General features: G+C 52.2%; 2 protein-coding genes and 1 long non-coding RNA gene across 3 annotated transcripts in view; 2 read left to right on the top strand and 1 right to left on the bottom strand.

The window, feature by feature from the left end:
* The window catches only part of Shb (SH2 domain containing adaptor protein B), a 107,541-nt gene extending 94,044 nt beyond the window's left edge, over positions 1-13,497 (top strand). Inside the window, 1 exon segment of the mRNA NM_001427398.1 lies at positions 12,707-13,497. Coding sequence (NP_001414327.1) covers positions 12,707-12,890 — 184 coding nt within the window. The 3' untranslated portion in view covers positions 12,891-13,497.
* The window catches only part of LOC148005770 (uncharacterized), a 28,201-nt gene continuing 4,998 nt past the window's right edge, over positions 1,508-24,710 (bottom strand). Inside the window, exons 2-3 of the mRNA XM_087551591.1 lie at positions 19,667-19,793; positions 1,508-2,839 (exon numbers count right to left, since the gene is read on the bottom strand). Coding sequence (XP_087407717.1) covers positions 19,779-19,793 — 15 coding nt within the window. The 3' untranslated portion in view covers positions 1,508-2,839; positions 19,667-19,778. The remainder of the gene's footprint in view (positions 2,840-19,666; positions 19,794-24,710) is intronic.
* Positions 18,922-23,414, top strand: LOC148005771 (uncharacterized). The gene is made up of 3 exons (XR_015620855.1): positions 18,922-18,987; positions 19,641-19,931; positions 21,968-23,414. It is a non-coding gene; the product is annotated as an uncharacterized LOC148005771 (long non-coding RNA).

Raw genomic sequence — 24,710 nt, 5'->3', positions numbered from 1 at the left:
ACAGGGTGGGGTACCTCCATAGCTTTGCAGATGGGCCTCTGCCCGTGGATGGATGCTAGGCAGGAGGGAGGCAGCTGCACCAGCTCAGGGAAGGACAAGGACAGTTGGTAGATGGGTGACAAACAGTAAGGGGAGAGAAGGGCAAAGTTGAGGCCTGGTTTCTGAGTGGCTAGGGGATCAGATACATTTCAGGCTTTGAAAATGACCCGCCGCCGCCGCCGCCCCCCCCCCCCCACACACACACACCAGACGTGGCTCCCTGCTTCCCTCTGATTGGATCGTGCAGCTCCCCCCCCCCCCAACGGTGTGTGCTATGCTGATTCTGCCTCGCACTGTCCAGCAGCAAGATTTGTGCTGGGCGGGGGGGGGGGGGGGGTGGGGGGGGTGGTGGCTGTCTCCTCCCAGCCTGCTCCATCCTCCCTTTGTTCCTCCTGGGTCCTCCCAGCATCTGACCTACCCCGATTACATTCCCAGCAGGCTTTTAATTATACTCTATCAGCCTGCTTCATCTGCCTGTGTGGCTCAGCCACCAGGGGAGGCATTCCAACTGCCCATTCGTCACCAGGGACATCCCATGGCCCGGACACTTCCTTTGGAGGTGCTGGCCGATCTCTCCAAACCAGAGCATTTCCTTTAATCACCCCATACCAGTTTGTTAACATAATGTATTTAATGAAATTTTGCCAGAGCCATCCAGGAAATGGTTGCTTGGGGCCTTCAGGACATCCCTTGGGATGCTATCCATGAGGACAGCTGCAGAGCGTGTCTGCATGAGAAGGAAGAGCCCTGGGTCAGGCACCCCTCTGCCCCCAGTGGCTTCCCACCTTTGTGCACATGGAGATGCCACACAGATGCATGGGTTCACGGCAGCCTGGGTTCTGACCTCCGCGAGGGGTGTGTGGTGGAGGGGTTTGTTTCTCTTAGACCGTGGTAAACAATTCAGGTCTCCCACAACAAACCCCATCTGCCTTAACTCGAGGCATCTGGTGGATCTCAAAGCCACAGTTGCGTACTGTAAGACCCCAGGTTATAGGCAGCGCTTAACTGTTCCCTGGGCCCCTGTCAGTGAGAGCAGAGTCAGGAGGCGACACACAGACTCTGCCAGCAGCTTGTCATCGTCTTGTCCCACCTCCCGATTCTGCAAGGTTATGACCCTTCTGAGCCTCACCAGCACTGTTTCCTTCTCCTGCTCTCCTGATAAATGTTCTGGGTATTTGAGGCAGATTTATAAAATCACACGTCGGGTTTTACAGCCCTCATCTTTGCTGCCATAGCTCAGAGCTGTAAAAGCTGCGTTTGCCTTTGTGTGGGTGTAAGTGAGGTGGGGTCCCTGGCATGTGTGCACATCTGGCACTTCCCCTCAAACCTGTTCATGTCCAGGTCGGTCCCCCAGTGGGCAGTCCCGCCCCGAAAAAACATTTGCCACTTGTAATCAAGCTTCCCCCCCCCCCCCCCCGTTGCTTTCTAAGATGACTTCACCCAAGAGGACTCAGAGTCAGATGGGTTTGGCAAAGCTGACTTATTAAAAATCCTTTTAATAGAGTATTTTTCCCCACCCCTTTTGCGAGTTTTCCTTTTGAAAATCCGCATGTGGCTGATGGCCTCCAAGTGTGGGGTTCATGCCACGTTCTCAGCCCAGATGCTTAGGATAGGGGGTACAAACAAGCAGGCAGAAGAGAGGGATTCTGGTGGGGGCGTTAGGGGGCTTCCTGCAGGTGATAGCGTGTGGACAGGGCCTTGTGGGTTATACAGAGCTTGTGTCAGCCTTCCTGTCGCTATGACCACAGCGTCAGAAAGAAACAGCTGCAGGAACGGGTGGCTTATTTTGTCTCCGTGGTTTCAGTCCTGGCATAGAGAGCAGAGCAGCTCAGTGTGTGTTGGCTGGAGAGTGTGGTGGACGCTGCTCACACCACTGAGGGTGAGGAAACAGAGCCAGGCAGATCTGAGGCAGGTGCTGCTTCAAATACTGACTCCCAGCGACATACCTCTCCAGCTCAGCATACACGTACACCACACACACACACACACACACACACACACACACACACACACCACACACACACACACCACACACACACACCACACACACACACACCACACACACACATACACACCACACACACACACACACACACACACACACACACACGGTTTTCATGGCATCCCAACACAGCTGGGGAACAAGTGTTCAAAACATGTGCCTGTGGGAGAAACAGATTTCAGACTCAAACCATAACAGATTTGAAAGGAGAAAATGGGGAAGTCGATGCTCCCGCCCAGTGAGAGCCATTCCCCCCCATCACACCCACTTTGCCTTTCAAGGTCATCAGCTCAGGAAAGTCAGGTTATTCACTGGCCAGTGCTGGCCTCTGGCACTCATAGCCCTGCAGCCTTTGCACTGTCACCACAGCTCGGCTTGCCAAAGACCAAGCAATGTGCTAGACATAGCCTTCCATGAAGTGATGTGCCTGCCGTGTACCTTGGAGCCTGTGCAGTGCTTGGTCACTGGAGTTGGGAACCAACTCGAACAGGCTGTGAACGGTGTCCTCTGAGGGAGGTGGAATGGTGCCAGTGACCATGATTACGGGCTTGATGCTGCCTGAGTTCTGACTGACACTCAGACCTAGACTGTGACCTGGGCTTCCAGCGTCTTCTGCCTCCACAGAGCAGCATGCCCCTTCCGAGTTCCGAGTTCCAGGCTGGGGAGGTAATCTTTTCTGTCCTGAATGGCTCCAAACGCAAACACCACCCAGGCTTGACTCTTTGTGGGACTGGAGTTCTAACAGGCAGCCAGTCAGTTCTGACGGTGAGCAACTGTAGCTAATTACTTGCAGCCATGCTGGAAAAGAAAAACATAATTAATGTGGCCAGACCCTGGCCAAATAATAAAATGGAGGCTTTGTTGTGTATCAAGGCAGAAATCAATTTCATTAGGGAGCAGAGAGCTAGAGATTTAATTTTGAGGAAATTCCCTACCTTGTGGAAAGAGGCTGTCAGGCAGCTGCCGGAATGAATGTCCAACATGAGCGATTTTGCCCTCCAGAGCCGAGACAACTGAGAAGTGACCGTGGCCTTCTGGAATAGTTTGTCAATCTTTTGAGTGTGGGATAAGCTGTGGCTTTTGCTTGTTAGCAGTCTTGAGCGTGTGTGCTTTGGTTTGGGCTGGGAGGCGAGAGCTTTCTGCGCCTAATGGTTGTGGGGGGTCAGTAGAATTCCTTTGAGACTAGGAGGAGAGAGGTACCCTCAGGAGGTCACAGGCACCCACCATTAATGATGGAGTTTATGCCCAGATGTCAGGACCAGTGGCCTAGCTAGGCAAACCCACCAGGGACACCAGTCAGGCCAACTGGGTTGTAAACATGGAGTGACTACTGTGAGGGGGAAGCCATTGTGCCCCATAAGGATATCTGGAGAGGGGTCGCCTCCTGTGCTTCCTTCCCAGGGCAGGTAGAATGCCCAAGGTCTGCTAGAACCAGAGCCTGGAGCTGCCCCCAGATAGGTGTAGTAGGAATATTTCGGCCCAGAGTGGGGAAAGACTTTACCATTGCAGAGCCGAAAAACACACTGAAGGCAGATCCTGGTTCCCCGGAGGCCCAGGGAGCTGCAAGCCTGGGAAGTGTCTTCAGGGCCACCCTAAGAAAGGCCCTGGGGCTCTGGGCACCTGTTGTGTGTTTGATCAGGCTTCTAATTTGCATATGCAGGACCCCCTCCATAGTCATCTGGTCCCCTGTTCCCATTGTAGGAAACTGTAGCAGGCCAGGACTCTCAGCTCTCAACACTGGGCTCAGGAACTGCTGCCTGGTTCCTGAAGACAGAGGGGCATTTTCCCCACTGGGAATCACTGTCGTTCCTGTGTCTGACCTGTTGACAGGCCACTATGTGCCTTTGAAATTCCAGAGAGGAGAAAACCATCTCCTGGTGGTGTTGAGGACTGTTGAACCTAACCTAACCCAGACTGCAGACAGAGTGGGAAAATGGCTGCTTCCTCTCCTACCCTCCTGTTACTTGATCTCATAGGGATAGGTCACAGGTCACAGGTCATAAGTCACAGGTCTTTCCCACGGATGGCCTGGACAGATCACAGGTTTAGTAGAGGGATTCGGCCCCTACCACCTTCCGCATCTCTCTGCCACTCTCTTCATCATCTCTTCAGTGGTGCCTTCTGTCCCAGAAGCTCTGAGTACAGTAATAACTCCCAGCGAGCGCTCAGGACCTGGTACAGGCCACGTTTACTGATAACTGCATTAATTAACTCATTAATTTGGCTTTTAGAAACAGGATCTCAGGTGGCCTGGGTTGGCCTTAAACTCAACTGAGTAGCCAAGCTAGCCTCGAACTCTTGATCCTCCTGTCTCTGCCTCCCAAATGGTGGGGTTCTAGGATTTCCCTACTTTCCCTCCTTCTCAGGTGGATCCCTCACACAGCAGTGTGAGTTAATTTTCATCTTTGTATACTAGGATGCCTCCCGCTGAACCTTGGGCCTCAGGCATGCTAAGCAGATGCTCCAACCCTGAACTATACCCTTCTGTTTACTTTTTACTTTCCGACAGGCTCGTGAAGTTACCTAGGGTGACTTACTGTGACCTAGGCTGCCCTTAAGCTTGCAGGCTCCTGTCTCGGCCTACCAAACAGCTACAATTACAGGTCTGCACCGCCAGCCAGGTAGAAACAGTGTACGTTCCTGGTGCCATGAGACAGGACTTGATGTGGGGAAGTGATTCTCAGGCCAATAAACAAACACACTGCCAGTCTCACCTGCTCTGCCCAGTGATACTCAGCAGAGCTGGGGCCAGCACCCAGCCTAATGAGGGAGGCTGGAGTCAGAGCGCAATTTGGCCATCAAGGGTTTGAGGTTGCCAGTTTGTCCATGAACAGCAGACCAGACAGGCTTGGGAGTCCATGCTGGTTCTGGGCCCATATAGACCAGAGCCAGCAGACCAGATGGACAGCAGTTGTGTGGCAGCTTCCTCCCAGCAGGGGAAGTGAGGCCCATATTGGGGACCCAGCCCTGGGCTCTGCATTTGCACCAGAAGAGAGCCTGCCTGCCCTTCATTGCCAGCTCAGACCTCTAGAGCTCAGGTCAACCTTTACAACAGGTAGTGAGAAGCCCTTTGCTCAGAGGGGCAGCGTGGGCCTCACTCAGATCCAGGACTGGCTGACCTAGTGACCTGGGTTATAGCTCCTTGTCTCCCATGTATATAGGTCCCAGGCCCAGGAATGCCCCACTCCTGTGAAGTGCAGTCCCTGGAATCTGGTTATGAAAACAGGAGGGATAAGGGCCATGATTGATTCTTGAAGTTGTCCAGAAGCCTGGGGAGCAAGCTGTTTAGCAGGTCCTCTGTCGTGTCATAAGCCCTTACCAAGGAGCCAGGTGGTAGGCAGGCAGGCAGGCTGGCTGGCTCATGTGTTCATCCTGAAAGTGTCTGGGAGGGCAGCTGGCTGTAACCCCTGTGCTGGTGACTAAGGAGTATGGCTTTCCCCTGACATTATCAACATTCTGGGCTAAGGAGTTGTTTTGTGTGTTGCCGTCCACTGAGAATCATCCTCGGCTCCTCACTAGATACTAAGCCCTGAACTCTCCAAACATTGTCAGATCCCTCTCAGGGAAGGAAGGTCATCGGGCCCAGTCGAGAACCTCGGTCTCCTAAGGACACTGTGGGCTGGGAGAGACCTGTCCTTTTGTCCTGGATGGATTCTGTCCATCCTCTTTGGCCCAGGCTGAGGTTGTGTCTGTCTCTCCAAGCCCAGAGAGCCACATGGATGGCGCTCAACAGAGGTGTCCCCATTCTTCCCTGTCCAGCCCGTGCAGCAGCGTCTCTTACTGGCCTGAGAACATCAGTGTGACTTTGGAAAGTCGCTTGGATGGCGTTTTGCTGGGGCAGACACATGAGGGAACGTTTCATTAAAGTGGACACAAGTGTGAAAGACTAAAAGCAGACTCGCTGAAACAGACACAGGAGAGGAGGATCTGCTAAAGCAAGCACGTGAAAGGACACATGATGAAAGATTGTTTGCTAAGGACACGCATGCATTCGTTCACCTTACACTGTAGTTGAGCTGCATTTGTCAGGACGCCATGGAGAGAAATGCACCAGACAGCTTCTGCTGGTGAGCTGCAGTTGTTACAGCTTCCAAGGACTCGGGCTGATTGGATGCTCGTGCTGAGGCAAGGCCATGGAGGACACGTGGTGTTTGGAGGGAATAAATAGGACTCCATGGAGTGACGGAGACAGAGCTTGGCTTGCTGGTACAGCTAGCTGTGCAGCTGTTGTGAGTCTCCAAGTCTTCGCTGATCTTCACTTCCCTGAGAGAGGCACAGATGAGAGAACTTCTCCTGGTGTCCTGTTGGTCCCTCCTGCTGACTCAAGCGGAGGCTGAGGCCTGGCAGTCTCTGCTAGGTCATGTCACCGCTGTTGCTGATCCTACTACCAAACAGGACTGCTGGCGTATCCGTGAGGTGTTTGCGAGCAGATCGAGCTGCCAGTGCCCGCTCACCTGTGAACTGAACTTCTGATTTCCAGACAGCACAGACTAGAGTTGCTCCAAAGAACCTTTCTAAACAGGTCCATCCCCACCCCACCCTCCACCCTTTCTTTCCCACCATCTCTGGTGGGTGGTGGGCTACAAGAGAGGTTAAAGTGTTTAAGAACCATCATTAAAAGTAGGGTTTGAAAAAATTAAAATTGCATCAGCGGAGGGATCTCCCCCTTTTGCAGAGGGGACCTTGAAGCCTAGGGACAGAGGGAGGCTGTCCTGTGGCATTGTCAGGATCACACTGAACCAGCATCTGTGACTTGGGTCAGCACTTGGGACAGTCACAGCTGCCGCTGCCACCAATGCCACTGCCACCAATGCCACTGCCACTTGTACTTCTCTAGGTTTCATGTCTTAACCCTTGAATCAGGATGGATGGAAACATTGACTCTGGCGGGGAGGGACACCACCAAATCGTACACTACCGCCCTGTACATATCTCAGCCAGTGAGAGTCTCGTGCCTTCTCCCTGAGTCTTGTCATTAACAGCGTCTAGGATGACACTTCATACAAGTTTTTCCCCTAAGAAAACGGCCCTTCATGGTCTCCTCTTGCCCTGCCTCCTCTCGGTCTGTGAAAGCAAGCCTTTTACTCTGTGTCCACCCGCCCGTTTGTCTCTGTGAAGATGGCACTGTGTCGTGATTTACAGAAGGCCCTCGCCCTGGGCTGTCACTTAAGGAACACCAGGCACCTGCCTGAGCCTGGTTCCTGCTGGTGTCTACCAAAAGTGTGATAATTTGGCTATAAATCAGGCTGCTTGGCTCAGCAGGGCTTAACTTTTAGACATCGGTCACCACGTGGACGAGCTTTTGTTATCGCTCTGATGCTCCGTGGCGGTGGCGGGATGCAGGTGCTCACCCTGTGGCTCTGTCAACCTGTTCTGTCCACCCACCTCTTGGGACTCAGCACAGCTCTGCTGAAAGAGGCCCTTGGAGAGCAGTCTGCAGTGAAGGATGCTGGTCTGTCCACGACCCCTGGGAAGCTCCGGGGCCCTTGCCCCGTGACCCAGCAAATTGCTTCTCCCTCACTTCGACACTAGCTTTTCACATCTGTGCAGTAGGCATCTGTGTCTACTGCCAGTCTCCTGCGTTTGTCGTGAATCGAGAGAATAGTCACGGTCTTCCCAGGCATCTCCGGTGATCGGGCCGTTCCCTCTGCTTCCCAAACACCGAGGCCTTATCTACTGAATGCTGTCAGATTATCCTGTCACGGAGGCTGCTTTGATCTAAGGTGTCACAGGAGAGAGGACTCCCTCCTTCAGTGTCACTTAGGCAGGTAGCTTGAACTGACTAGGGAGGCCTGTCTTTTGATTGCTGTGAGGGTTTATAAAGCCCTACAGGGCAGCCACACTGGTGATAGATACTGCTAGAGCACCTAGTTCCCAGGTATGAGGAGTGTTTCCCTAGAGAAAGCAGTCCTAGCATGATGCTTCTCAAGGTCAGAGTAGGTGGATCCAAGCACTGAGAGAATCATGAGTTCAGTGCCAGCCTGGGCTATATAGCAAGCCCTTGCTGGAGAGGGGAAAGGGGAGCAGAGGCAGGATGGCTGCCCATCAAGTTAGCACAAATGTCCCTGTCTGTCGTGGGCAGGTGGTATGTCCTGCATGCTGAACATAGAGCCTGTCCTCTCAGGCCTCAGAGCATAGTCCTTGCTCTGCTGGGCAGGACAGGCCTCTGTGCCCTCCACCTTCCTTGGTTGTCGAGTTCATTTGAAATGCATGGCCTCGTTCTTTTTCCTTCACTAATCTGCTCCCGAATCTGAGTTCCGTGGTCAGAATCACATGTTTAACGGAGGCCTAACAAGAAGAAATGCAGCCCCTTGGGACCCAAGGATAGGTAGGAGTGCCCTGACTGAGGCTTAAACCTATGCCCTTTAGGAAGATGGGCAAAAACTGGTTCATTCGTGTGAACCCATGCAGAGGGCAGAGGCTAGCTCAGGGATCCCACACAGGAAGTCTGAACTCCGAGGAAGGAGTCTGACCATGTTGAAAATCTCGTGGTTTGAAAGACATGGGTTGGGCTGGAGAAATGGATCAGCAGTTAAGTGCACTGGCTCCTCTTCCAGAGGTCCTGAGTTCAATTCCCAGCAGCAACCACATGGTGGCTCACAACCATCTGTAATGGGATCCAATGCCCTCTTTTGGTGTGTCTGAAGATAGTGACAGTGTACTCACATTAAATAAATCTTAAAGAAAAAAAAAAGAAAGGAAAACATGGGTCTTTATATCCAGCTTACAGGGTTGTTCCTCTCAGAGGTCCCTCTCCCCTCAGGAGCCTTTCTGGGCTCACTCTCCAGCTTACGCTTGAGAGCTTACAGCTGGGGAGGAGTCAGAGGGTGACAGTTCCCTGCGCTAGGCAGACCCTGTCTAGGCAGCTGATGAGAAAGGATAGTTAAACCCGGCATAGCCTGAACACAGGCTAGCAGGTGCTATGAGCCCAGAGCAGGGAGTATGTTCATCGGGGAAGCATCACAGCCACAGATAGGTCCCTGACCTTGGAGTCTCACAAAGCAGGAGAGTTCTAAGACCCACCTAAATCCATTCAACTGGGTGACTGATCAGAGAATATGAGGTCCCCATGGTGGCTGCAGGCCTGAGTGAGGACTGAGAAGGGAGCTCAGGCTGCTGCAGCCAAGAGACATAGGTCGTCCAGGTTTGAGGCCAGCCTAGGCCATGTCCCTGGAGGAAGAAAGAAAGGAGGAATTCAGGTCCAAATCCTGGCCTCAGCTTTCCCCATGGAATAAGGTCCAGGGTGTTCCGAGCCTCAGTTTCCCCATCTGCAAGTGATACTAGTTGTGTCAGCTTAGCTCTGCCTGGTGGGGTTTGAATTCCGAATAGCCATTGGGGATCACGGGCGGTCCAGAGCTGAAGGATGTGAGGTGTTTGCTCAAGAGAGCATCTCCCCATCACCTCTCCAGTCAAGGCAATGCAGAAACCCCTCGTGCAGGTTCCTGTGGCTAGTCTCTCTATGCTAGTCCCATAGGGCTACCCCCTCCTTCGTCCCACATAAATATTATATGCTAGTGTTTTTAAGTCATTTCATCATGAAAAGAAACGATTTAACATAACTATTACCCAGGATTCTTCATGAAATATGCATCAAGCAATTAGGTCTAAAAGCGAGAGGTGAGGCCTCGCACCCTAGCTCAGCGGCGGGCAGCTGTGGGTTGAGTGATGTTTTATTAAAGCTCATGATTAGGAGGCGAGGTGGGGCCTGTTATTAGGCCAGCTCGCACCAGGCCTGCTTGGTGATCGGGGGCAGTGACAAGGAGGTACTTTTTGTGATGGTAATGAGCGATCTAAGTGCCCTGTCAGCCCCAGCACCCTGCCTCCCTGGGCCGCACAAGACTCATTAGACAGGTCACCCGCCAGAGACCCCTGATTGTGACTTTGCTCTCACAAAATGTCCTATCAAAGGAGATGGAGCCAACAAAGAAACCGTTGGCAGGAGCCTGTCAGCTCCCTGGCAAAGGTGCTGTCCCAGAACCACCGAGGCGTCCTTGCTGCTATGCCATGCCTTGAAGAACACAGGAGCAGGCTCTGCCTGAGCCCACCCGCCTGGCCTTGAACGTAAGCCCCGGGCTCTGATAGCATCCGCAGCCCCCTTGCCGGGTGCCTCTCTGACCTATCTCCTCCAGCATATGGAAGAGGTGAAGATGTAGCAGCCACAGGCTACTCGTCACTGCAAAACCACGCCACCTCCTCCTCGTGCATGCCCTTGTCTGGTGCATCTGCCTCTTGCCCACGGAGATTTGAATATTTCCCTTCTACTCTAGTTTGGTTTCAGTTGCTGCAATTGTACCCAGCCTGGGCTTCGATCCCACCACCAGGGAGGCAAAGGCAGGTAGATCTCTGTGAGTTCAAGATCACCCTGACTGAACTTCTTGGGGTGGGTTACCGTTCTGTCTTCATGGCTAGGACTTCACTGGTTGGGACAGTTTCGTGTATGGCCTTCCAGCCTGCCCCTCTGGTCTCTGACCTGCCACTGCATGGTCAGGGGTGGGAAGGCTCTGCTTAGAGGAGACATCTGCTTAGTGGCACCCCACCCCCACCCCCACCTGGCTTAACATGGAGCACCGCTGCTCTGAAGAGTGTTCTGGGAGAGGATTAGGCCTTGCTACTGATTGTCATCGACTTCAAGTCCCCTGTGTCCATAGAAAGTGTAGGTGGCAATTTCCCTGTCCACTGCCCAGGAGTAGAGACTCACCCTTCTCTACCTATGGCTGTTAGAGCCATCCCCACCCTTGCTGCCTACTGGATGGCATAAAAATCTAGTGTGGAAGTCTCAGTAACCTTGTAAGTGCCTTGCCCAGACCCCCTTGAGGTGTAATGGGAGCTGTTATGTCAGCCTATAAGAGCTGTGGTGCCCTCCTCTGCTCCCTCCGATGCAGCTGTGGAGCCCTCATAGCGCTAGGTTGCTTGGTTTCCATCAACTTCACTTGCAGGCAGTGCTCTGCGGGAAGGGAGGAGGGTGCGTCACAGTCACACCTCATGTTCCCGTACGCCTGCTCAATGTCCCAGACAGGCTGAGCAAGCTTCCTGGACAGCTCCTGGGTGTCCTCTCACTACAGCTCCAGGTCCTTTTCGAAAGCTGAGGGTGAGCCCTTGGCTTCACTGGGTTTTGTTTTCTGTGACATGCTGGGTCCTCAGTAAGCACTCCTCCCCCAACACAGAGGCGATTCTGGGGAGCAGTGACCCTCCGCTGCAGGGCGCAGCTTGCACAGGCTCTGTGATTAGAACAGCACAGCCTTAAAACTCTTGATTTAAATTTTAGTTCTTCACAAGAATTATTCTCTCTTGAAATGTAATTGCTCTCTGAATGGTATCTTTTTAATCCCAGGGTAATATCTCTAAGTATGCTATTGTGCGCAGACACATTGCTCCTACACAGTTAGCATTTTTTCCTACCCATTTAGAGAGCGTAACAGATTTTGGAGGGTGGGGGCGTTACACCCAGAGGACAGGTAAAATTTAAGACCCCCCCATTGGAACATAGAAACCAGAAAAGGAACTGGGGCTCAGGAAGACCACGGCTCTCAGAGTCTACACAGGACTCTGGCTTCCCTTGGTAGCCCCGGCTGCTGGGTCCCCTAGGGCTGTTCACAAATTTCCAGGGATGGGCTCTGAGATGGTAGCACACTCTGTCAGAAACCTTAGGTTTGGGTGAGTGAACAAGACGGGGCAGCCTGTACAAAGGCAGGGTGATGGGAACGTGGGTGAGTCAGAGAGCGGCGGGAGCTTAGGACCACATGGGAGAGGTCTCTGGGACGTGCAGTGCTGACACTTAGACGCTGGCCTTTATCATCCGTGACCTGTGCCCACCTGGCATGCTGATGTGTGCTATGACGACCCAGACACATCTGCTCCCAGCAGTTGGGATCTGCCACTGCCCTTCCTTCAGGTTTTGCCAAAGTCTTCCTTCCAGGACGGATCTGAAACCAGATAGAGTGGACACAGAAACCTGGCCTGCTCTGCCAGGCTTACATAGACTCTGGGGGAAGCTGAGTGTGAGGGGTGGGGTTGGCACATGTTAATCACAGCTTAGAAAGTGCAGGTAGACTCCTCGTGTTTAAGGTAGCCATGTGAAGGAAGGAACTCTGCCTTGGGGTTCCCGGGAGACTGCTGGCAAAGAGCACCCCCTAAGACATGCTTGGTGGAGAGCGAGCGTAAGTCTTCCCATATTCCGTTGGCTATAGCTTGTCTTGTGGCCAGCTGTACTCCAGGGAAGCTGGGAAATGTTCCTAACCCCGTCGCCCCTTCCCTGAGACAGAGTTACCCTCTGTCTAAGAGAATATCTCGCCTGCCATTGCCACGTACCACACTGGCCCAAGGCCACCTGTCAGTTTGGAGCATCTTCAATACCTGCAAGGTTTAAACAGGTCCCTGCCTTGTTACAGGAAGAAGGGCTGGTTTTTACCACCACCCCTGAAATTCCCAGCAGCTTTGGGGTGGCAAGTCTTTATATTATCTGGTTTATGCCTGGACCCCAATGCATGGTGCTCCAGGGTGTGGCTAGGACCCCTTGTCCTAGACAGCTGGGAGACTTTGCACCCTTGCCCCAGTGGCCAGGGCTGGCTCCTGGGGAGAGCATGTGCATATGGAAGCTGTGCCCGAACAGTGCCTCCTCTCCTTAGGCACTGTGCACATCCTCTGACCTCTGTGTTTTGTTCACAGGAGCAACCAGGGCTTCATGCACATGAAACTGGCCAAGACCAAAGACAAGTATGTTCTGGGTCAGAACAGCCCCCCTTTCGACAGTGTCCCGGAAGTCATCCACTACTACACCACCAGGAAGCTACCCATCAAGGGGGCCGAGCACTTGTCCCTCCTCTACCCAGTGGCTGTGCGGACTCTGTGAAAAGACCAGCCTCACCCTGCTCTGTGACCAACCACCGACCAGCCCTCTGTGCTGCCAGCCGTGTCCAGTGTGTGTCGTGTGTATGGTACAAGCACACCACTGCATGTCTTAGGATGCTGTCGCCACTTACAGGGTTGGAGAAGGCCTGGATGAAGGGGGGCAGCCTGCTGCCACACCACCCCAGCCCCTACCCCATCCCCTCTGTGAATTAAAGTATTTGCAATCCAAAGAGATGCCTTCCAGGGTGAACAAAGGTGGAGCTGCTCCAGAGGTGGGCGGGGCCCTGCGGTGGGTGGGGCGGAGCCCTGGCCTGCATCTCTCTGTTCTCCAGTTGTCAGGAACTCACCTGTGTATGGGCAAGGTTTTCCCATTGGTGCTGGGAGCCCAGGAGGCCCTGGGAGCCACCCTCTCTGGTCTATGTCTGTGTTACTGGGTGTGCATATTGAGTGTACACAAGAGACCATGTCCTAAGCCGGAGTAAGCCCCCATCTACTTTTAGATGTTCACTCTGTAATCGTTAGATGTCAAGGAACCATTGTGCAGACAAAGAGGGCGCAATTATTTATGGATATGATAGGGTGTGTAAATAAAATAGTCATTTAATATATATTACTAGCCATTTTATTTTTAATTAAATATATATGTGAGATGTTCTCTGCAGAGGGAAATGCCGGCCTGCTGGTTTAATTCCCAAGCAACATGTGATTCCTGGTTTTGTTGGCTGGTATAGCAGGCCCTGTGAAGGAGAGTCAGGCCAGTCAGGCCTTGGCAACTTTCTGGACACTTGAGGGGTCACTGTGGACTGTGCAGGAGCAGTGTGAACAAAGGAGTGAGTCAGCATGAGAATGCAGCCAGACCTGTATTCAGACTGGCCATGTGGCCTCGAAGTCAACCGAGCTTCCGGACTCCCCTCCTACGCTTGGCAGCTAATGGCGAATCCGAATTAACCCCTCAGTTACATGGTGCCCAGAAGCCTACAAAGGGCTTTCTCCCCATTAACTTTCTCCCAGTGCACTGTCTTGAAAGGAGTCTAATGTGGGGAGAGCGGAAGTGGCCTCCCAAGGGCACAGCTCATGAGCAGCCCTCTGAATGGCCCCACAGTCACCTTGTTTAGGGTGAATTCCTGATATGTCAGGGGACATAGAACCCTCTTGGTCACCACATGGATGAAAGTCTGTGTGCGCACACACACGTGCAGACTGGTGTGTTGGTCACCTTGCTCTGTATGACAAGATGGACGATTAAAGGAGAGTTAGGCTTCTCACAGTTCATGATTCAGTTCACAGTGGGGGAGTGTTGGGCCTCAGTAGAAAGCAGATGTGTGACTGCTCCTGCTCACCTGGCCTTCAGTATTCATCCTGGGACCTCAGCCCATAGGGTGATACTGAAGTATACCACCATCACCATCATTACCACCATCATCATCACCACCACCATCATCACCACCATCATCATCATCATCATCATTAACATTCTGTCTAAGCTCTGCCCCACAGTTACCTGACAACAGCCAGGTAGACCTGACTCACTATAAAAGGGGCTGCTTGTCCCACCCCCCTCTCTCTCTCACTCCTCTCTTGCTCTTGCCTTCCTGCCCCCACTCTCTCCCCATTCCCTTACCCCCTCCCCTTCTCTCCATATGCTCATGGCCAGCCTCTAACCACCCTCCCCCTCCCCGTGTCTCTCTGTCTCTGTCCCCCCAATCCCCTCCCCATGCCCTGAATAAACTCTATTCTACTATACTATTGTTGTGTGGTTGGTCCCTGGGGAAGGGATGCCTCAGCATGGGCCTGCAGAGGAACCCCCTTCCCCCACACCTCACGACACCTCCATAGAACATATCCCCCTCTTTTTTTTTTTTTTATAAATGCATCAATCATCTTATTTTTTGAGGTTATAATTGTATCACTTCTTGTCTTTCTTCCCTTCAAACTCTCCCATATACCCCACCTGGCTCTGCTTCAAATTCATGGCCATGTTCCCTCGACAGTTAAGCTGCTCTGGAAGCCACCTCCCAGCCATACCAGGAGCTATGTCTCCTAGGTGATTATAAATACAGGCAAGATAGCCAGGAAGGTTGACCATCGCATCTGGCTCTGTTGCATCCATGGGCAACAGGAAAGGCATGGCTGTCCTTGGCTGACCAAGGTGCAAGGGAACTGGTTCCAGCAAGGCTCTAATGCCTCTCCCAGATTCCTTCCTAAGCCACCTGGATGGTCTGAAGGTTGGTGACCATTGTCTCCAGTCCATGTGGGCAGGGCACAGTAGATGACAGTTTGGTCATCTCCAGCAATGGATTCAAGCCCAGTATTCAGAGGCCTGAGGCAGGTCTGGACTTGCCAAAGCTGCCTTTCAGGTTGGGGCAGAACAGAACTAAAAGCCACCGCTGGGCAGCTGCCATTGGCCAAGCAGTTTCCTTGATTTCTTCCCGGTATGCCCCACCCCCTGCTTCATCTTCCTAGTCCCTTTGCTGTGCCACAGTGTCCCCAGCCCCCTCATAACTGCTATGCTGCCTGGAGCCTCCACAGCTGACTCTCCCTGATTTGCATTTTCCCAAATGCACCTGACGTGGCCTGTGTCCCCTCATTGAGGAAGAAGAGGAAACCGAGCAAGCAGCTGCTAGGACCTGCACCCTGGGGCCTGCTGGTGGTTGGATGTGGCAGGCAGGCCTGGGGGTCCACGTGGCTGCTTCACATTGGCCAGTTCAGAGTTGGGCCTCCAGGGCATTTCTTGAAGCTGCTGAGCCACAAGGTCCTCCCCGGAGGAGGCGCATCCCAGAACTGCCTCAGACGAGGCCCTGTGGGTGGGGCAAGGGGTTCTACGTCCTCTGCCTTTGCCCTGTTGGGTGACTCCAGGCCTCCTTCCCAATTCTGCCTTCATCTTCCTGAAGCTTACCCCAGACCCAGCCTCTCGCTCTCCCTAAGAGCTGAGGCATACAAAGGAGCCAGCCTACAGGATGGGAGATGCTAAAAGGAATTTTTCCCCTTAATTTTATGAACCCCTCCCTTTTCCTCTAACTGTGGCCGGCTTCCTCTGTCAGCGTGTATTCATGTTTTCTTGGACACCTAACAATTGAAAGGGCTTTTCCATCTCAGAAACCCTCACATTCAGGGTAGTGGCTTGATTGGGTTTTTGTTTTGGGTTTTGTTTTTTTTTTAAATCTGCTGCCAATTAATGGGGGGGAGGGTGGGTGGATGAGCTGGAGTTCTTTGAGGAGGAAAAAAAGCAGCTGCTGTTACACGACCTCAGTTTTTTGTGTGAGAGCACAACCTTCAGCCACCCACCGGCCCCTCGCGGCTCCGAGGTACAGGGCTGCTTTTCCTTCTTTCTTTTTGCTGGCTTCATTGTTGGCCACAATGTCCGGGCCACTTCAGCAGCTTGTCCTTGAGCATCAAAGAATCATGAGCCCTTTTGGCAGCCCAATAAGGCTTCTTTTGGCAAAGCAATAAGGCTTCTGCAGAAAGAAAGACTTTCTTGCAGGGGGGCAGAGGGCAGGGGCGATAGGGGTGGGTTGCGGGGGCCGGCGGGGGTTGACTTGCTGGTCTTCCGGCATGTTCTGGAGAGGCTCTCTGAGCAACCGGTTGTGGGGTTTGGAGTCCAGATCATGAGCAGGAAGGCCTCGCATCAAAAGCAGAGACACCCTTCCACCTGAGGCTCTGCAGCACCAGTCCTCAGAGGACCAAGACATTTAGATGTTCGGTATCTCTTGACCAGGGGGCTAAGGACAAGTGCTCCCAAGGGGCCTAGGGACAGCTCATCAGAAATACTGGGAAAGGAGCTGGGGATTTAGCTCAGTGGTAGAGCGCTTACCTAGGAAGCGCAAGGCCCTGGGTTCGGTCCCCAGCTCCGAAAAAAAGAACCAAAAAAAAAAAAAAAAAGAAAAAAAAAAAGAAAGAAAAGAAAAGAAATACTGGGAAAAGCAGGCTGGCTTTTAGAGTTAACCCATGGATGCCCCTGAAGGGAGGGGCCCCAGGTGACAGCGCAGTCCAGCAGTCTGTCACATCTGCTCTCTGCACTTCCTAAGCAAATCTGTTGAAATCTCAAGGGCACGGACCTTTGGGACCCTAGTGGCTCCCTTCTGGCTGAAATGTACCCTGTTGAGTTTTGACTGTGGTTGGTAAACTACCTCTGGTTGTGAGGTCCATTTAATGTGACACTTTGAATGTACAAGTAAGTGCCTTGTTCAGACACCCCAAGCTCATGGTCCGTGTTTAGTTTCTCTCAAATGTAGCCATAGGCCCCAGGAATCTTTGCAGACGGCTGCCTGCTTGCCAAAGCAGAGCTATGCCATCCCTCAAAGGGCTGGGTCCAGGAGAGGAGGAACTTTTCAGCTCCCTCTAGATGAGGAAGCTGGGTCCCTTATGAGCTTCTAACGTGGGAAAAAGAGAGTTGGCTCAGCAGACATCCACTGAGTGCTTGCTCCCTAGTGGATATTGAGGTGAGTGGACCCCACCTCTGGCCTCAGGGGGTTTCCTGTGTGTGTGTAGGGGGTGGAGGGGGCAAACAAGAAATAACTCCATGTAGTACAGGCCGTATATACATAGCCGGGGTGTAGAGGCAGGGACATGTGGGTAACTGGGTCTATTTACAACAGACAGGGGCATGGTGGACCCAGGAGAAGAAGCAAGAGTTCACAAGGGCGTGGCTGTTCCAGGTAGAGGTATCAGGTGTCAGAACCAACAGGAGATTTGGACAGGCCTCTCGGTGCCATTACACCGTTGTAGCAATACTCCAGGTCTCCTGGGGCTTCGTCATTGGAGGTAAATAACCAGAGGGGGGTGGGTGGAGGGGCGGAACCATTTCCCCCAGAATCAACGGTTGATCTTATGAAGTGCTAGGGATGCTGGTGTGTGTGTCTATGTGTGTGTGTGTGTGTGTGTGTGTGTGTGTGTGTGTGTGTGTGCGCGCGCGCGCGCGCGCGCGCTCACGCGCATTGCTGGGATGGAACCCGGAGCTTTGAGCATGCTAGACAAGTGCTCTGCTGCCGGCCCTGACACTATGGTCATGCTAAGCATCACTCTGCAGCCTAGAATCTTTCTGAAGCAAGAAAGCCCCTCCCTCCATCACATACAGAGCAGCCCTGAGGATCCTAGTGTGATGGGGCCTCACCTCCACAGGGAGGAGGAACCTACCTTCTTTTCCTACTCAAGGGTGTGGCCTTGCTTCCCTCCAAAATAAACCTCCCTGGGACTCATTCTCCCTTAGCACAGTAGTGGTCCCCAAGCATGCACCCATGCACACAGACAGGAAATGCTGGTCTGGAAAGGGCAAATCCTGGCACAAGGACCTGGAGACAGAAAATGTACTTGGGCTTAGCCGGGACCCAAGTGCTACTAAGTGCAACCAGGAAGTCCTAAGAAGGAAGGTACTTCACTGACTGTTTTTATCTGAAGGGTTTTTTGTTTGTTTTTGTTTTTGTTTGTATACATATGTGTGTGTTGTAGCCTCTGGGGGGGGTCGTTTGTATGTATATGTATACATATATATATAAACATTGTGTGTGTGTGTGTGTGTGTGTGTGTAGCAGACATGGAGCATGAAACAGACGTAAATCAGTGGGGCCAGCAGGGGAGGGGGATGAGCATCTTCCTCAAGGAAGCGTTGGGTAGAGAGAAATAGAGGACCAGAGAGGCAGAGGCTTGCTAAAGCCTCAGGGCAATCCTCCAGGATCCTTGAGCCAAGAGCTTGGAGGTTCACTTTGACCAGTGCCATTCTTGGCAGCTGGGATGGGACTGAAGGATTCATTGCGAGTTTGCGAGCTATTTGTTGGTAATGGTAGTGATGTTGGTGATGGTTGTTTGGTTTGGTTTGGTTTTTCCCCTCACCATTGAGGGGGAACCGCTCAGGCTTGCCATGCTGCCCCCCTTCTCCCTCACAACTTTTCTACACACACACACACACACACACACACACACACACACACACACACACACACCCTACCACTCCTCTGCTTTGGAGGACAGTTTCCATAGAAGGCTAAGTGGGTGGCCATTACTAGCATGGCTCTGGTGCCCTCGTGTGCCTCTTGTTTGCATTACAGCTGAGCCTCAGAAAAAGCAAAATGGAGGTGAGACTAATCCCCTGGAAGGAAGAAGAGGTAGGTGGCAGAGTGGACAGATGAGTGGCCGACCGGCAGTGTGAAGAGGTGGCTGACGGGTGTTCTAGCTGGAGAGACAAGAAGAGGCATCTGAGCCGGCTCTTATAGGAGGGAGGATGTCGTACAAGTACAGGAAGTCCTGAGTGGAGCTGACAGGCTGCCTGGCTCCCACTACAACCCGCACTCCTCGATGCACCCTGACAAAGCTGTGAGGATTCACTTGCTGAGGAAAAAAAAAAAGCAGGGGAGAGCAGGGCTGAGGTGGGGAGAGCAGGGCTGATGGGGAGAGCAGGGTTGAAAGGGGAAAAGCAGAGCTGAGTGGGGAGAGCAGGTCTGGGGGAGGGGAGAACAGGGCTGAGAGGAAACAGGGTTGGGAGGGAAGAACAGGGTTGAGGTGAGGGGAGCAGGGCTGAGGTGATGAGAACAGGGTTGAAGGTGAAAAGCAGGGCTGAGATGGAGAAAGTAAGGCTGGGGTGGGAAACAGGACTGAGTGGGGGAAAGCAGGGTTGGGGGGAGAAGAGCAGGGCTGAGAGAGAGCAAGCAGCCTGAGAAACAGCTCAGCTCATAGCATCCTCATGTGCCACTTCCCCCAAGTTCCCAATCTTCTGATGATAAAACTCAAATGTTCTCACCAAACTAAATTTGTATTTCAGAAACATGTAAAGAAGACAACACTTACGTCACTGATGCAGTTTCCTGTTCTGAAGGAGCTCCTCCATCTTCCAGACACAAGTAGAATTGTTTTACTCTAAGCAAAATGAGGCTCATCTGTGCTTCTGGCTGTGCCTTAGTCAGGGTCGTAACTGCTGTGAACAGACACCATGATCAGTGCAGGTTTCATAAAGGACAACATTTAACTGGGGCTGGCTCACAGGTTCAGAGGTTCTCCATTATCATCAAGGCAGGAGCATGGCAGTGTCCAGGCAGGCCTGGTGCGGGAGGAGGTGAGTTCTACATCTTCACTGGAAGGAAGCCAGGAGCAGACTGAGCACCCTCAGGCAGCTAGGAGGAGGATATTAAAGCCCACCCCCACAGTGACACACCTACTCCAACAGGGCCACACTTCCTAATAGTGCCAGTCCCTGGGCCAAGCACAGGCAAACCATCACTGGCTTCACCCTTCACTTTCCACTTAAGAGAAACCTGTCCTTTTCTTTATTAAATCCCTGAAGGTATGGTCTTCTTTCCCATCGGCCTATGATACAGTGTTTTACTTTATTAACTTATATCCAAGTTTTGGTTATAGCCAGCCCTGTGAGGAATATCTTCATTCAGAAATTACCACCCACAGTTCTGCTTGGGTTTTTTTTTTGTTGTTGTTGTTGTTGTTGTGGTGGTGGTGGTGGTGGTGGTGGTGGTGGTGGTGGTGGTGGTGGTGGTTCCAAGAGAAATGTACAGAAGGCCATTATGGATCAGGGGGCAGACCCATCCCCAGGTGTTTCTGTCCTGGGAGGCATCAGTTGGTTCTCCACTGTATATTTGAAAATGCCCCCAAACAAAAGCTTCATGGTTACATCTGGAGACCTTTTCCTTAGTAACCCAGGCTTGCTTAAAGCATGAGAAAACAGGCTTAGCATTTTCCTCCCAACAAAGAGAACTAAAGTTCCGGCAGGTGCTGAGTGGGAGTGGCCTGGGCTTAGGCTGTGGAGGTGACTGACTGTCCCCAGTTAAGGCGTTGGTAGAATACAGTGCTCAGTACAGGAAGATATGAGGTGAACCAGAACCATCACTTTGGCCCTCGACTTCCTTATTCTTGGGGAAACACAGCACCTGTGGCTCACTCTGCCCCTGCAGCTACATGAGCCAGTCAGAGAGCCCACGGCGTTGTCAGGAGTGTTCCACATGCAGTTTGCAAGAATGTCCTCATCAGCCTTCAGGTAACAAAAAGAAAAGGGATGAGGTATGGTAAACAGCAGAGGCCATGGCAGCCATGTCACCTCAATGGCTAGGCTTACAAGACACAGAGACTTTCAAAACCACCAGTATGGGATCTGTTTCACAGATCAAAGATGCTTTCACCTGATGTCTGACAAGCTGAAACAGGGACAGCCTAGGCCCTCCTGGAGATGTAGGCTCAGAGCAGCACACCCCAACACCCCATCTTTGTTGTTTGAAACCACTCTGCTTAGCCAACTTGTCGTGTCACGCACCTGTAATCCTAGCACTTGGGAGGTGAATGGAGGAGCGTGAGGAGTTCAAAGACATCCTTGGGCTGGAGAGATGGCTCAGCAGTGAAGAGCACCACCTGCTCTTCCAGAGGTCCTGAGTTCAAATCCCAGCAACTACATAGTGGCTCACAACCATCTGTTTAGGGATCTGGTGCCCTCTTCTGGTGTGTCTGAAGACAGCAACAGTGCTCTCACATACATAAAAGTCATCCTTGACTACATACTGAGTTGAATCAGCCTGGGTTACTAGACTCAATGCTTTAAGAAAAGGGGAGGGACTCAGGGATATAGTTCAGTTGGTAGAATGTTTGCTTAGCATGCACGAAGCAATGAATTCTATCCCCAACACCACAGGAATGCATGCCTGTAATCGCAGCACTCCATAGGTGGAGGTGCGATCATCAGGGTCAGTCTCAGCTACAGAGCCAATTTGAGGTTTACCTGGCCTACATGAGACCCTGCTTGTCTCAAAACAAAACAAAAACAAAAGAGGCTAGCAAGATGGCTCAGTGGGTAAGGGTGCTTGCCACCAAGCCTGACAACCTAAGTCAATCCCCAGAATACACGTGGTGGAAGTTGAGGAACAACTCCTTCAGCTGTCCCCTGACCTCTGCACGTATCACAGCACACACATGCCTGGCTATTATCTAAGTAGTAAGCACCTGTGTTTACAGTTTAAATAATTCCCAGAGTTATTATTTTTATTTCTCAACACTTTATTATATAAATGTCCCTGCATCTTTAATGTACGGATATTAAAATCATATCCATTGATCACGTTTCTCACCTGTTTATCTTCCCCTCCTTACTAGAATTGTCAAGCCCACACACAGGGGACAGGAGAATGGATGGTCAGCGACTGAGAGTAAGGGTCCCGGGTATGGCATGCTCGCTGTGTGCACACTCGACACTGCACACTGTGAGAGGGACCTCTGCGGTGCCGAGGTAGGAGTCTCAAAAAGACCGGTGACAAAGGAAAACCAGAAGCTGGAGCCAACAGTGGAGACTCAGAAGAAGGCCGCAGTCTAGAAGTGATGGTAGTCTGGTGGGAACTGTAGGGCCACGCTGTTCCACAAGAGTAAGAAGAAGGAAAGCGGGTGTGTGTGTGTGTGTGTGCGCGCGCACGCAGTGAGGAGAATCTGCCTCTAGGAGAGTCTCCCCAGGCGCCCCAAATCTGAGCACCAGGAAGTGTTAGATCTCAAACCAAAGCTGGTGCAACTGCCTGCCTTTCCCAACATCCCTGTTACACCTGCCCAGCCATCCCAGGCTCTCCAACCCAGGGCTGCCCTTCCTTCCCCCAGCTCCCCTTTCTGACATAATAACCTCAGTCGTTTTGGCTACAAGTCGTTCGCTCTCTTAGTTTCTTGGTTTTATCTCCTGGTCTTCTGGCTCACTCCTGGCCTCTAGGCTCCAGGTTCCTCTCTCCTCCTCTCTCACTCCCCCCAACCCTGCCCTACCCACATCCTCACAGGGTTCATCAGTTCAGTCTGCTGGTCCTGTTTGCTCTAGAATTTGCCAGATGCTTCTGTGTCTGGCTGTGTTCTTCTCTGTATCTATAATAAAAACCTCAACCCCTTAGGAGCAGTCATGGCCTCCCTTTCTTTCTTTCTCTCTCTCTCTCTTTCTTCCTTTCTTTCTTCTTTTCTTTCTTTCTTCCTTCCTTCCTTCCTTCCTTTCTCCCATTCAGGAAGGACCCCTCATGTCCTGCTGCAGACACAAAGGTTTCCCCTGACTATACATCCAGAAGGTCCTGGCTTTAAGCTTGCAGGCCCATCGCCTGGTCTCACGGAAGGCTATGTGGTATGTAAGTTTTTCTCCCAGCTTCCCTGATCACAGGATCCCCGAGTGGTTCTTGTAAAAAAAATCCCTGGGTCCTTGTGCTTGGCGATTTCCATTCAGATCTGAGGTTGGTCCCAGGAACCACAGCTTCCCTGGGGCATCAGAGTTTGGGTAACATTCTCTGGGGTAAAGGACAGTTTGCCCTGGAATTATCTTCACCTTTCGTGCCAGGGAAGGAGGAGCTATCAGTCACTGCTAACGAACTGTATGTCTGTGATCTGCCCAGGCCTGGAGGTGGTGCAGCCCCGCCCCACCTCTCCCAGGTAAACACAGGTCAAGGGATTTCTCCCGATAAACAAAACATGTGACAATCGGAGGGCATAGCCATTGTGTAACTGCTTGGAAATCCTAGAGCATTGTGCAAATGTTTACTGTGCATTGATTGGCCTTTTACTAGATAAAAACGTGTTTGAATTTCACAAGTTTGTGTCACTCGGATACCAAATGAGGTGTCTCCTGACGGTACTTCTCAGAGGTCAGAGGTCACCAAACTTTCTGGGACAAAGCTTGACATTTAGGTGTGTACCTGAGAGAGAAGCAACATTGAAGGATGGACCGAGGTCAGCCAAAGGTGCAGCTTGACCTTTCGTCCCTTAAACACTTCCAGGTAGCCTTCCCTGACTGCAGCTGGACCTGCTTCTTTTACTCTCAGCGTTTGGCAGCAGCCCCACCTCATGCCTCCTTAGGACTCTTTCTCTTCTGGGCTCTTTCTCTCCTGAGCTCATTCACGTACACATTCCTGATTCCTAAGGGACCTCCAGTCGTTTTCATGGGTTAGGATGTCAATCTGGAGTTGTCGTTTCCCATGAAGATCACTGGAGACTCGTGTCAAATATATAGACCAGCTGGTTGGGTTTTGCCTCGGAAATTCTAACTCTGCTTTGAGACTGGGACGCTACATTGGCGTGTGTCTCTTTGCCTAGTAACCTTGAATCTGATCTGTAGTAAATGTAAAGGCTGCCTAGGAGTTCTCACCCTGCCTCAGATTCTTCACTGCTGGGATTACAAATCCGGTCCCACCTCTCTGACCTAGAATCTAGGGAGTCTCTTCAGCCTCCGCTGTGCAAGCAATCATCCCAGGAGCCTGCTAAGTACCAACCTGGCTCCCAGAGGTCGAGTTGCCGGGAGATCCCAGCCGAAGTCAAGGCCATACCACTGCAAAGCAGTCAGATTTGATTCTCCGGGTGGGGCCGGGCTTTGTTTTGCAGTGCCTGGGGAGGGTGCCTAGAGTTAAGCGCATACTAAGCCAATGGTCTGGAACTGTGCAGCATGCCTGCTCTTTACTTTATTAACTTTATTCTTTTACGAGATGTCAAATGTGCTCACAGTTGCGGGGAGGGGGGCATCATTCATTGATCTGATGGGCTCTCATCCCCATGAATAGAAGTGAGTAGGCAGAACAGCCTCTCTGCTGAGGAGTTAACCTTGGCCCCTGTTTACAGATACAGGCTTGGAAAGGTGCCAGGGCACCCTGGGTGCAGCTCCGAGGGGAAACCACTTGCCCAACTTGTGTAAGGCCCTGGGCTCCGGCTCCTCAAAAGAAAATAAAAAGTTGAAAATGAACCAAGGAAAGGAGCAGGTCTCAGACCTGGCACACCCAGCATTTGGACAGACAGACGGTAGAGCCCGGGACGCGTGGTTCCCAGGGAAGGGCTGCCAGTGCACAGGACTCTGCAGCTTGAGGTAGTGAGGTCAGGTCAGGGACAGCAGGGAGGC

The sequence above is a fragment of the Rattus norvegicus genome, chromosome 5, assembly GCF_021556685.1.
Source record: "Rattus norvegicus strain SHRSP/BbbUtx chromosome 5, alternate assembly SHRSP_T2T, whole genome shotgun sequence".
NCBI classification, from domain to species: domain Eukaryota; kingdom Metazoa; phylum Chordata; class Mammalia; order Rodentia; family Muridae; genus Rattus; species Rattus norvegicus.
This window is presented reverse-complemented; position numbering and strand designations above follow the sequence as displayed.